The sequence below is a fragment of the Phalacrocorax carbo genome, chromosome 7, assembly GCF_963921805.1.
Source record: "Phalacrocorax carbo chromosome 7, bPhaCar2.1, whole genome shotgun sequence".
NCBI lineage: Eukaryota > Metazoa > Chordata > Aves > Suliformes > Phalacrocoracidae > Phalacrocorax > Phalacrocorax carbo.
Genome location: NC_087519.1, coordinates 23,307,492 through 23,321,232, shown reverse-complemented (window position 1 = coordinate 23,321,232; position 13,741 = coordinate 23,307,492). Strand labels below are relative to the sequence as shown.

The following is a 13,741-nucleotide window of genomic DNA, read 5'->3' as shown; positions in this document are numbered from 1 at the left end:
TTCAAAGCAGTAAACCCCTTTTTCATACTTGTTTACAGCAGTTATTAATTCAAAGTAGTTTAAAGAGATAATTTAGGCCTGTAACACTCCTGTTAAATCCAAGTATAACTTACTCTTGGACCAGTTCTGTTAGTGCGGTTATGTGATTTTAAATGGCCACAAGGCGATGCCAGTCCAATCAGCCTTGCATCCCTGCAAATATTTTTGGAAGAGAGAAGTGCAATACAGCAGCAGGGCCATTGCTGCTGACAGCTTGCATGTATTTAGTTTTGTTTTGTTTCCAACTCAAGAATCCGCACAGCTTGGCGCAATGTCAGGAAAGTGGGACCTAGCGTAAGCAAAGGATTAGTCCTCCAGCTGGTAGGATGCATGGCCTTTGGTGGGCCTAGGGGTGGTGTGCCAGAAGGCTGTGATCAAAGGTTGCAAAATAACCCTGCTCATAGCCTCAGACATTTTAGGCGGCTGAAAGTAGAATTTATTAATTTTTTTCTGTAGAAGACTAAAGCAGAACTCCAAGTCTTATGCTACAATTATCAATAACAAAAAAATAAGTGGATAGAAATAGTTCCAGTCTTACAAAGATCCTGCACCGAGATAAATGCTGAGACTCAAAGAAGATCAGGATGGGATAAGCTGCAGGAAAGCACAGCACTGACTGTATTTCTCCTCCAGTACAACACAGAGGACTTTGCTCAGAGGGAAAGCAGGAATTAAATATACATTGACAGACAGCATTGTGTGCTAAGTCAGTACAAGTTACACCAGCTGTCAATTTTTATCCTTACAGAGCATTCATTATGGCATTTTCCAACAGGGGAACATCACTGACAACAATATGACAGCATTACTGAAACGGATCACTCCAGCCTAAGTGATATAGGCTCTCCTCCCCTCCATTCAGACACAAACACTAACCTAAAGCAACCTCCTGCAAATTCTGGTACAGCACAGGTTTGCAGAGACATGCTGATTGAATTTAATTCAGTTATACTGAAAAAAAATGTACATGATAAGCTATGCATATATGCTTGAAGTTCCTGAAGTGGAGAGAGACAAAAAAAATGCTGGGGCTATGTAATCCATAGTACGCAACTATGAGGAGTTAAAAACATAAGTATTTAATAAGGACACATGGTTCTATTTTTTTTTAATTTTAGAGGCTGTCCAGAGCAAAGAAACTATCAGTGATCTAGTCAAAGAAAAAAAACCAAAATCAAACCCTAAAAAAGCCCTCCTCACTTCAGTCTTCCCTGGAAAACGCTGTTGCAGCTTTTGAGCCTCCAGAAGGACCTTCCCTAATATATTAACCCTTCTGAATGGAAAGCAGGGAAACTGAAGGCAATTACACAACTATTCTCAAACAGAAAAATTAGTCTCCACCACTCAATAGCTTTTCTGTAAAACACCAGATATAAGCACCCACTGTTAGCAAAGAACACCAGCTGTCAACCCTACTCTGTCTGGAACTCTTGGCATTTAGCGTACAGCAAACACAGGTGGTTTACCTGGCAAGAAAATAAAGCTGTCTCCCCAAATATAAACCCTGATTATTTTCACTTCTAGTTGCCCAAAAACTAAGCATGGGCTACTAGGGCTCAGTTAAATACTATTAGTCACAGAGACAACAGATACCCAAAATAATCTATGCAGCCTTGAGTCAGGTTTTCTCTGTGCATTTACGGAGTAGGTACAGTGTGCATCACATTTCAGGACTCTGGCTCCCTCCAATGCTGGGGGCACCGAAGTTGAGAGGTAATTTCATCAGTAAAAAATACCATCATCACACCAAGCAAGTGGAAGGTTTGCTCTTGCCACGTAGCAATGTGCTGTGAGGAGATAAACCAAAAGCCTTTATTTTTAATTTATCAGAGGCAAGGTAGGGCCAAGCACTGCTGTGCTCTCCCTGGGATCCACACGCAGGAAATTCTCCTGGCTGCCGTACTTTCCAGCACTAACAGACAAGACCCATTCAGAGTTACAAACAGCAAACGTACGCCAAACAGGGATTTTGATATTTGTTTCCCTCCCCACATGCTTAAGACAAAGCAAAGCCAATTTTCACATTAAATACTCAAACATCTGCACCTAACTTGGAAGTGTTTGAGTCACTGCCAAGTGGCTGGAATGCATCTGACAGTTTATACCTGGAATTATTCTTTGGCTCTTGTTTCAGTTATATCCAGAAAACACACCACGTGGATTCTGTTCCTATACCACCACTGGCTGAAATCCTAACGGAGGACACCATGGCTCCTCAGACACCGTAGAGTATTGGAGAAAAAGAAGGGTCTTAGTCTCCTAGTGAGGATATACTTCTGAGTATAGCAGTCCTTCAGCTGAAATAGCATCCCCAAGTCCCACGGTCCGGACAGGGTCTTTACAAACCAAAACGGGAGTGAAATGGAATGAGATGCCTTCTCTGTGCCAATGCACCACTGGCTTATCTGGATTCAAAAAGATTTTGGAAGGTGCCTCTGTCTGGGAGGTCACAAACTCTAAAGGAGCTTTAAGAAAGACTTTGCTGGTGTCGATGGTTTCAGTCGCACAGGCCTGAGTCCCTGCTGCTCTAGCTCCAGCAGCCACAGCAGCAACCTGGTTGCCCCAGTACCCATCCACTGTGACAAGGATATGATAGGCCAGGGTGTGGAAGTGGATCCGCGTGAGATCAGAGGCCCGGTCCACTGTCTTCCCGTGCTCCTTCAGGATCCAGAAGAGGATGTCGCTGACTATGCCCACATCGGGAACTCCACTCCAGGAAGCAAGGGAGGCGTGGGGACCAGAGGCAGACTGCGTGAGGAACAGCAGCTCCTGTTCATTCAGCCCAATGGAGTTCACCAGGGGAAAGACCTGCTAACAGAAACACAGGAACAACAGTTTTTCCTTCAGAGATGGAATCAGACTTTAGTCTTTCTCATTCAGGGTATTGATTTTACAATACTGTGTTACTGGCTCTCTTGCCAGTGTGCGCAGCAGAAGGAAGCACCCAGTTTCCTGCAGAGATGCAGGCCAAAGTCACTGCACAAGCTTCCCCAGTTCAACAAGTCTGCAAGAATTACTTAGCCAAGAAAACATTTCACACCAAGGGTACATGATAATTTTGTGCAATTAATTTTCTAGACACGCGCTTTGACATTAAAGAGTAACAAAACATCAAATCCACATCAAACCCTCATAACAGATCAGAGCTGTGTCAAGCTAAACAAGGAACCATCAGGATCTGCAGGGAAGAAATCTTTCTTTGCAGAAAGAAATCAAGTTGTTTTTTTTAAATTACAAACTCAGCTCAAATTCAAACCCTGTTTTTTTCTAGCAATTTGCAGGCCTGCTAAATCTAAACCAAAGTTACTTGTGGAGTTGTGAGTATTCTCCTGGGTCACCTTTCCTCCCGTGACTGTGAAAAATCTTTATATCAGAGAACAGAGCCCAGCTGCGTAGCATGGGATTTTTACTGAATACAGTTGCTGAATAAACTCAGATCTGAAAAAAAAAATCCTTACTCCTTGCTGAAAACGGCCTGATGATCAACCGAAAGCTTTGTAAGATACCTCCTAAATGAAACTTCCCAAAGAGACCTTTGCAAAAGGAGCACTCTCTTCTGAGCTAAAGAAAACAAATCTGTCCTCTGCTAAGTCATTACAGTTCTCCTTCGCTGCGCAGGAGACTGGTAGACCTGACCAGACTCTACTGGTAAGCTCAGCAGAGAAAACTGAAGCATTCAGAATGCAATAGCAGACATTATACCCATGTTCTCAATTTATCTTCAAAGAGACAGCTCTAATTTTAAGTTTTCATTTCTATATTCATCTATCAGTCCGTGCATTGTGATACTGAAGAAAAGGAAAGCGGTAAAAAGAGCATGTCCTTTCAGTTTCATTACCTGATGCATAATGTTGCTCATAAAATCTTGATCAGTCATACTGGCCAGCTCCAGGTGTATGGGAATGTCAGTGGGGATGTCAGAGATGGAGGCCACAGCCTACAGGGGAAAAGAAAAAAAAAAAAAATCGAACCTAAAACACATATTCATTAAGAAACAGAAAGAACAAAGGGATTTTGACTCAGAGATACACATCCTTTAATCTTCTTGTGTATGGAATTAAACACAAGTCCAAATGAGATGTCTGGCAACTGCCAGAACGTACAGCTAAGGGGAAGAAATTAAAACAACTTCTAGTTTTCAGGATCCCAGAGCAAGAAAACTGTATCTAACCCTAATCTGCACCCAACTCAGCACTCTTCTAATGGACTAATTCAGAAACCTCACAAATCTGAAGCAGCTGTAGAGCAGCTGATCCTAGACCAGAGAAAAATAAGAAATTAGGCTAGTGTATTGCATCAGGAAGGGCACTCAGCTGTATGACAGGCAGTTATCTGGAAATAAAAAGAAAACTTGGTGTAGCTCCTTTGGGCTCAGATGAGAAAGCTGCCTCTTGGATTATCTAACATAGATGCTGCTTGAAGAATGCAAGTCTGGCTTATAACCTTGACCACCTTAGTGTCTGGGATAGAAAAAGAGTAATTTAGCCATTAGACAAGCTCCAGTAACTATGTCAACGTACTCCAGCCAGACAAACAGACCATGCCTTTTTTCCCTAGAAAACCCACTGAATCTAAGAAACATTAGTGTTAGAGGATTAGACTTTTGCCATTCCTACAGTTCACATTCCTCTTTTAGCATGCAATACTGAAAAGATTTGTGGGAGATCTGAAGACACAGCCTATTTACAAGTTCAAGCCTGGGAAACCAAAAGTTTGCCACAAAGCATTTGTTGGAATGGAAATTAAGGTGGTGTTCAAGTATCTTACCTCCATAAGTCGTCTCTGCCGCATCTCCCTACTCTGGCCTTCCATCATGTGAAGCCCTGAAAGTACCACAAGATCTGGCTGAAATTCATCTAAGCTGGACACAAACACTTCCAGCATATTTAAGGCGCCATTTGATAGGTCATGGGAGAAGATGAAGCGGTTGGCATTGGGTGCTCTCACTTGTCCCCACTCTTCACCTAGGATGAAACAAATAGAAGCGAGTTAACCCAGAAGAAAATGAAACCACTGGTCAGGAGACTGTTTTGGGATATCCTGCTGGAATACGAAGGCACGGTTTCACAATGTGACTGTGCCCACTTAACAGCTACTGCCAGCCACAAGAGAAGTCTTCCTCTTTCTCTCATTCATTCTCTTCATTCACTCCCTTTGCCTCATTTAGATGCTTGTCTGATCAGAAGGAAAATTCAATACTTGTTTGGTTTTGCAAGCTTTGTGATGTTTTAATCAGTTATATTCATTTAACATGCAATTAGGTGAGTGTCACAGCCAGTTCAAGCCAAACGTTTGGAGTGTGCAGGATATGCAAAGAGAGGTTGCCTTCTGGCAACCTGTTAGGCTTGACTCAGGCTTCATCATGAAAGTACACCCTGAAAAGTCTTGTGGCTCTTGCTGTTTCTGACTGCGCAGCTCCCATAAATTAGCTGCAGAATAGAGCTGCATCAGTGCTGTATGTGTATATGGTTTTATTCCTGGATAAGATCACAACTTAAATGGGCTCCATCTCCAGGACACCAAGCTATGAGAAAACAGGGTAACAACAGTGAGCTGAGAGAGGATACAAATTACACAAGCCACAGTCCAACTGGCCAGTCCTCTGCCAGCTCTCCCCATCTGTACACAAGTCTTTGTTCAGGCAGCGGGCAGTTCCTTGTGCCAGTTACGATAACTGGACAGAAAGAAATGTAGGGGAATAAACAAACACAGGTCACAAAGGGTAGCTTGGACAGAAAGCTCTTGAGACACAAGCATTTTGGAGGCTATGATAGGCAGAATCTCCACCTTAGAACCACCCTGCATACTTGTTCACTCAGGTCTCCCAGACCATATACTGGTTATACTATGGAGAATATGACCAGCATTTGTGGAAAAGCCACTAAAACAGTATCAACAGCCATCAGTGCTGCCTCCTCTTAAGATAAAGCTTATGACAAAGTTCTGTCTAGGACATAGACCCCCAGAGTTGCATCAGGAGGGCAGCTGCCACCTGAGAACAGAGATGTTGAGAAAAGGAGACATCATCTACTGACATATCATCTAATGAGGATGTTTCCAGGAGCAAGAAGAATGAATAATTACTTAGAGATTAGTGTAATTTTACAAATGCTACTGTGTAACAGCACTTTTCAGTTATAGTAACCTTGTTTCAGCGAGAAGTCCAGAGCGAATGCTTTGAGTGCTGCTCCACATAGTTTTGCTGCTGAAAAAGTTTAATTAAGGTGGTTCCCTCCTTGTGTCACTCCCTCTTCTGTCACACCAATGTAACTCTGAAGCTGTATATTGAGAAAGACCAGTGGAATGATTCAGGCTGAGAACAGCAAGAAAATACAAGCAGATCTGTTTTATCCATTGTATTAGGATTACCCTGAATTTCCCCTGCATGTGGTTAAATGGTACCTTCTGTTTTCAGAGGAAATAAGTGGTCTATTTTGGTGTTCACACAGCTTTAGAATTACATCCATCAGGCCTGCTTAGGTTATGCATCACAACAAAATGAAAAGTCCACTTGGTTTCTATAGGTTATAGCGTACAACCACACAGAACCAACGGTATGGCAAGACAGCAGCATGAATCAGTATTTACAGTAACCGTATTACAAAGAAAAAAAGTTTCAAAAGACTTAGATGCCTGTTCACCTACCACACCTGCCTGAAGTGCATGGAATTATTGGGTTAGCCCAGTGACAGCTGCCAGTACTGATAACTTACACAGTCCTTCTGGAATTAACTGGTTAAAAAAAAAAAACCCAAAACAGACAACTGCCTTTAAACCCAGGACTGTCTTAGTGATGTTCAGGGCTCCCACCTAACATCCAGCCTTTGGCAAGTTACCTGCTTGATACTCCAAGATAAGATGGAATTCATCTCTTTCCTGCATGGATTCAGGTGGCACAACTACATTGTCATCAAGTAGTTCGTGGAGTTTAGGGCCAACTGGGCCGCAAAGGAGAACCTAGAAAACAAGAAAACAATCAAGGATCCCTTGCCCTGTCCCTTGCCACCATTTCAGTGCGTTTAAGCATCACCTAGACAACTGATTTAAAAGCATTATAATTCAACTTTTAAAAATTAGCTATGCTTTTCAACTTCTAAGGCCAACCACATGTTTCACGATAACCTAAGAAATAACTTCAAGATGCACATAATCTACCAGGAAGTAACGTAAGCCTCACTAAGGACAAGTGAATAGCATGGAAATTTTGGAACACATACCTTCAGGTCTGGATTTGTTGCAAGCTTCTGACCAATGAGAGCAGCATTTCCTCCTACATATAGCTGTAAAACAATAAGAGGCAGGTATGGGCATTCCTGTGCTTTGATAGTTTTATACATGCTTAGTCCTCAATACAGGCTAGATTAGACAAGGGTCTAGCATTATAGAAGTTCATTAAGCTTACTGGGGCTGAAGGCAAAAACAATTTTACAATTCTCTGTGAGATCTCAACAAGTTGTGCATTCTCTGACTGTTTAAAATCTAAATATTCACCTTCAGGTAACTCTCAAGCTTGTAAAAATCAATTCATAACATAAAGAGCCCTACTTCTGTGCAACTTTTCTGTGGCATTTGGTAACTTGTGGTTTTTTAGCAAGGCTGACAAGCAATCATTTAAAAACTGCAACAATACTTCCTCCAGTTTGAAATTAAGGTTAAACCTGCTACCTGTGCCCATGTGAAATGAGCAGAACCGTGAAAATTTCTTACTCAGGTAAGAGAGATTAAACTTTCAAGTAAGAAAACTCCGATGTGAGCTTTGAAACTAAAGATTATAGATTGTCATGAGGATCACAGGCACTCAGAGGAGACAGAAAAGAGGATATAGGAGGATACAGATAATAATCAGGTGATTCCAGAAAGCCAGTGTAGCAAACGTGGTGAGAAACAAGTCAACACAGGAGAGTATTGACCAAGAGAAAACATTTAGAGCTTTTCCTCATTTTCAAAAGCAGCTGGTGAACTACATAAGCATTAAGCAGTCTGTAGAAATTATTAACTGCCAAGCAAGGTATCAAACTAGATTCAGAAGAGCCAGTATAAATCAGAGCAACAAAACTTTGCTTTTGGAAAGTCTTGCTTGAGAACAAATATTTATTTATTTTAATCACTCCTAGAGGGAATTTAAATCCTGTGTTAAGTAGCTGAAGCTGATCAGCATGTTTACAACTCCTAGCACTTGGATCTACTTCCTCACTTCCTGCCTCATTATAAGATGTTGGAGCCTTTTACAGCATCAGCCCCATCTGTCTCCCATTTTACAGTATTCCTATGAGGCATCTCAGACCAAAGCGTCAGTCTTGAGAAAGCAACCACGGGACAGACCATTCAAAACCCTACTACTTACAGCAGGTGCAGAGTTTTGCAGAAAGTCATTAACACACTCAAGCAATGGCAACAGTTTCCTTCCTGAGTGATTTGCTCTCTCACTAGACATAGAAGTCACCAATGATGCAGAAAATAAGAAACATACTTTTCAAAGCTTATCTTCAGGTGGAAGACATACCTGTGCACCAGGGTACTCAGAGGCTGTCTGTGCAATGTGATGGAAAGACTCAGCGTCGCTGAAGAAGCGCTCAGCAGCTGCCCCTTTTTCCATGAAGTGAGCGAACACTTCTTTCAGGTCCTGTCTGGAGTTCAAGACCGCATGATTTTTTCCATTCCCGGGTTCAAGACCAAGTGCCTCTAACAACTTCACACCGGACAGAACCACATCTACGCAGGCATTGACACTGGAAGAGAAAAGGAAAATGCATCCTAAGAAAACCACGCGTTCCTTAGGAATATTGTTCCTTAATATTGTCCTGCGCTTGCAAGACAATACAATGAGGTCATTTCCCAGCTAGTGATGTTTGCTGTTCACAGCCCTCATGCTAAGGGGGAAAGTAACCAACGAAATGAAAAAAACACAAACCACAAAGGCATATGAATTTCCTGAAATTCTCTAATACAGCGTTCTCCTCTTGACATGCTTTTATTGTGCTCCAGCACTGCAGAGAAGAGAGGTATTTTTAACATACTGCTGAATTATAACAAGAAAGAGTAAGCTGCAACATACGCTACCACCTTTGGAACTATGCAGTATATGTTATGCTTCATTTGCTGCCTTAGGTTTGCTCAAAAAAGAATAGACACAATAAGAATAACATTTTAAATCCTTAAAATCAGATTTTTTTAAAAAATATACTTCCAGTTTAAAACATATATGCAATTCAGAACAGTTAAAAACAAAAATGAAAGTATTTAACTCTACTAGATCAACCTCTTCAGTTTCAACTATTGCTTTCAATAACCGAAGCCACACACACGAACATCCCACACATGTTTGCTCTGTTGATAAGGAATCACAGAATCACAGAATCACAGAATCACAGAATCACAGAATCACAGAATCACAGAATCACAGAATCACAGAATCACAGAATCGGTAGAGGTTGAAAGGGACCTCTGGAGATCATCTTGTCCAACCCCCCCTGCCTGAGCAGGCAGACCTAGCGCAGGGGGCACAGGAACGCATCCAGGCGGGTTTTGAATGTCTCCAGGGAAGGAGACACCACAACCTCCCTGGACAGCCTGTTCCACTGCTCTGTCACCCTCACAGGAAAGAAGTGTTTTCTCATATTGAGATGGAACTTCCTGTGTTACACAGGAAGTCAGGAGAGCAATTTTTCGGTTGAAATATTTGGTAACTGCAATTTCAAAAGGACCACCCCAAATTTCCAGAAATAGCATACCACCTTCTCTCCAATAGTGGAAACAGGAGAAAGATCCCACAATAGTTCGGAAGTGGTAAGAACCATTTCAGGAGGTCTAGACTTTATGTGAAGTCTAACCTGCGGCTCAAATCTTCCCAGTCCCCATTTCTTTTCAATTATATTAATTTAAACACAGTCTAATTCAGACTAGAGAACAGGAAAGTTTCTGGCTGGAACTAGGTCCCAGGAAGAAAGTTTAGGAACACTTGCCCTTCCCTCTACTCCTTGGTTTCAGAGAGACACCAATATATACCAAATATTTACCGAGATGATACCAGCAATTACTAAAATGTCTTCTGGAACTGCTTTCAAGTGCAATTTCTGTACCTCTGCCCATGCTCCCCTGGCAGGGATTGAAACGATTTATCAAACTTAGGCAGGATCTCTAACTTACTATCTGTCTATCCACACAATACTCCAAATGCCAACACCTGCTTACATGTCAGCATGAAACGCACAGCCATTTACTATTCCTCCTTGTCAGTGACCTTTCATGCATGATTTGGGCCGCAACACATGAAGGCTGCATCGCACAAAATAAAGGACATTAAAAACAACCGAGGCTTTTCAGTACATGAGGTAACCAGCGCACAAATCCTCTGTATTGTGCATCATCTCATGCACTAGGGAGAGAAAAATCCCCTCACACAGCAGAGAAAAGAAAACCAAAGAAACAGTAAGCTCAAGCAGCACTTTAGCCCCAAACTCACTCAGCAAAAGGTCAGCAATTTTATATTTTAATAAATCATTAAAGATGCAAGGGGACATAAACCAAGTCACAGTTCTTTCAAGGGAGACACCTCTAATCATCTTCCAACTGTCCTTCTTCTCCCTCCCTGCCATTCCTCTGCTAACACACTTCATGCTTTTAATAAACTCCCTTAACAGCAGGGATGTGCTACTAATGAACTGCTTCCAGAGTTGAACTTTGAGGCCCCGTGTGTTTTGGGTGTGTGTATATATTATATATGTTCAGTTGCTTTAAAGCAAAGAAGAAAGGAATAAACCAAAGATACCTGGCTCTTTTCCAGTGAGGGCACGGCAAAAGAGAGGACTAAATAAGGCACCAGAAAACCTATTTTGTCATAGATTCACAGGAGAAAGTCTGCATCAACTGTGATGCAAGGGCAAGACAGACTCCAACCAACACTGGATTAGCTATGGAGACACTGAGGTGGAGAAACTTCTTCCAACACTTGAAGGCCCAATCTGCTAGTCAAAGTCAACCTGTCGTGTCCTTATATTTAAAAGAAAGTGAGTCAAGCGCTAAATATAATGGCAAGATTAATGATAAGACTTAAAACCAGCATTTGATATCAATGTGACATTCCTGAACTTTCCCCTCGCCCTCTTCCCAGTTTAAAGAGAGGAAGGGTGTTGGATTTCCCTGTACATGCACAGGTGTCTTCAACGTCTCCTGCTATCTTGTTTCACCTTCCTCATCTCTCTCCTTCACATCTCCACCTTGACTCAGTTCTCCCCTATCATGAAGGCTTTCCTCACTTTGCCATTTTACAAACTCATCTCTTGTACCTATTTATTGCCGAACTGTGCTCCGCAGCTGCCACCTTCCTGGGGATGGGCCAGCAGCTCTGATTCCCTCAGACATTCTCTCTGTATAAATCTGTTTTACAGGCAAGCCAGCCAGGGATAAGGTCTCCAGAGACAGGCTTGCCAGCCGGCTCTGAACCATGCAGCTCACTTAAAGCACCAATACAGGAGTTTTCCAGACCATTAATCCCCTCAGCCAAGGTCCACCTCTGGTTAAGCAACGCAGGAGGCAGGTGCTGTAGTCACCAGCAGCTCACTCTCAGGAAGGCACCCCTACCTGGAAAACTGCAGGCCTGAAAAATTAAAAGAGTTTTAATGAACAGGTGAGGAGCTCCAGTGAGCACCCGGGCTCATCAGTGTGAGGTCCTACAGCACGGCACCACCTTGCGCTCCACGACTAACCTCTTCTCCTGTCTGTCCGGAGGACAGTGGTGGAGGCCTCTCCCGGGGTGTCTGCTGGGGAGCACTGCCATGACCCCCGGTAACTCAGGGAGCGGCTTTGAACCTTGTCATAGCTCAAGGAGGCTGCGCTGGCTCAGGCTGGAGGGTTCCAGCCGGCGGGTGAGGCCCTGATATATACGTACGCATATATATATATAAATCTATAGATACAGATATAGATACAAATACACGGCCGCAGAGCCCGCTGAGGGAAGGGGCGCCCACCCGCGCGTCCCCCGCCCCGCCGCCAGGGGCTCCCTCCCTGCCCCGCCGCCAGGGGCGCTCTCTCCCTCCCCGGCACCTACCCGACGGCGACGCGTGCCCAGCGCCGCGCCGGGCGGACGATGGCCGCCTGCCAGGACGCCACCATGCGGTCCTCCAGGGAGCCGGGCCGCCGCAGCCCCCCCGGCAGCGAGGCAGAGAGGTGCCGCAGCACCGAGCGGGGCAGCTCGGGGCCCAGCAGGCAGAGGTAACCCAGTGCCAGGGCCAGCAGGCCCACGCACACCGATCTCTGCCACATTGCGGCGCGGCCGCTCCTCCCCCGCCACGTCTGAGGAGAGACGCCGCTGGCGGGGGCCTCCTTACGCCGCCTCCGTAGCGCCCCGCCCCCGCCCGGTGCCCGCTGTCGTAAAGTCGCTTCGGGAATCGAGGCGGGCCCTAATGCGAACGGCGTAACCTACGTACCTCCCGGGAGGTACGGCTACGCCGCCTGCGTAAATGAGGTACGGGAATAAGGTGGAGGCTGCGCGGTGCGTGGCGGTACTTTGTGAGGGGAAATGGCTGGGGGGGACCGTCCGGCCTGGGGCAGCGCCGCCCCGGTCCTCAGGCAGCGGGGAGACCGCGGTGAGCATAGCCCTGGTGTTGCCTTGTCGCCTGGTTCACACTGTATTGCCACAACCGAGCTGAAGCCCACCCACGGCCATGGTGCCTGCATGCTCACTAAACACGGCTGTCCCCTGGCTCCTTTGTCCTGTGCCTCTGCTTAAACAGCTTCTCTCCAGCAAACAAGTCACTGACCTGAATTGCATTGCTGGCCCTAGTGTATATTCTGGCTTCCTCTGTAGCCTAGCGTCTGGTCTCAGCCTCTTCCGTGCTTTCTCTGGGGTGAGTTACTCCATCGCATTTCTTCCCATGCTCCTCCTGAGGGAGCCTGTGCTGGGAGCTGTGGGAGAGAGCGTCCTTTGTTTCATCCTATCACAGAGGTGGTGTAGTGAGTCAAAAGGGAGGTTTCCCTTTTTAACGAAAGGGAATTTTTCCAGGCTTCTTTAGAAATCATAGAAATATTAGCTCTAAGACTTACGACAAAATTTGCAAGAGTTTGACAACTGTGTGCCACAGTGCGTTGGTTGAGGCAGCTGATAATTTTCTTATTCAGATCTGTGTTGTGAGTGATTGTCATCTTCTTTGACTCTGAGAAAACAAACAGTAAAGGAGATGGGGTAGGGGAAGCCTTCCTGTTGATTTTTCTTTTTAGGATGCAAGGGTTGGTATTTAGTCAACAGCTTATCTACACCAGCTGTTATCATGTACCTACTGACTGGCCCTGAGCAGTCATTTGGCTGCCCATCAGCTTCCCTTTCTGACTAGTCCTTATGAAAAAGGACTGCCTCATTTGTTTCTTTTTTTCCCCTGTTTCTGTGAAGTTATTCCTTGGAGCAAGTAAAGACGGAGGGTGTGAAGGTCAGCAGGACAGGCAGATGATGTGGGCCAGAATTGGTAGGGAAGGAAAGAGTGAAAAAGAGCCTTCTCACCTGGCAGCGAACATGCAGGGGCACTGACAGCTTTTGTAAGCCTAAAGTGTTATGATAATGTAACGATCTTTAAGAACGGAATCCTGAAAACAAACCAGAGGCCTAGCCACCTTCCTTATTCTTTAGGAAATCCTTCAAACAGTTCTTTCTCCTCAAATAGCTACCTGCCTAAGTGTACTGTAAAAGGGTGATTATCTTCATCTCTGC

The 13,741-nt window shown here is 44.4% G+C and overlaps 1 protein-coding gene and 1 long non-coding RNA gene across 27 annotated transcripts in view; one reads left to right on the top strand and one right to left on the bottom strand.

Moving 5' to 3' along the window:
- Positions 1-1,824: 1,824 nt before the first annotated feature.
- On the bottom strand, positions 1,825-12,886 carry ADPGK (ADP dependent glucokinase). Of its 3 annotated transcripts, none has more exons than XM_064456881.1 (7): positions 12,801-12,886; positions 8,543-8,768; positions 7,257-7,319; positions 6,876-6,996; positions 4,807-5,003; positions 3,878-3,976; positions 1,825-2,850 (listed from the first exon to the last, which is right to left on the bottom strand). In XM_064456881.1, the coding sequence occupies exons 1-7, from the start codon at positions 12,809-12,811 to the stop codon at positions 2,299-2,301; spliced, it is 1,269 nt and encodes a 422-aa protein (XP_064312951.1). In that variant the 5' UTR covers positions 12,812-12,886; the 3' UTR covers positions 1,825-2,298. The 3 variants fall into 3 exon arrangements, with proteins under 3 accessions (XP_064312951.1, XP_064312950.1, XP_064312953.1); XM_064456880.1 differs by lacking the exon at positions 12,801-12,886 and adding an exon at positions 12,089-12,392 and having other exon boundaries at positions 1,825-2,847; XM_064456883.1 differs by lacking the exon at positions 12,801-12,886 and adding an exon at positions 12,089-12,389.
- The window catches only part of LOC135314311 (uncharacterized), a 102,903-nt gene continuing 101,568 nt past the window's right edge, over positions 12,407-13,741 (top strand). For all 24 annotated transcript variants that reach the window (XR_010373809.1, XR_010373807.1, XR_010373795.1 and 21 more), the window contains exon 1: positions 12,407-12,505. This is a non-coding gene — a long non-coding RNA (uncharacterized LOC135314311). The remainder of the gene's footprint in view (positions 12,506-13,741) is intronic.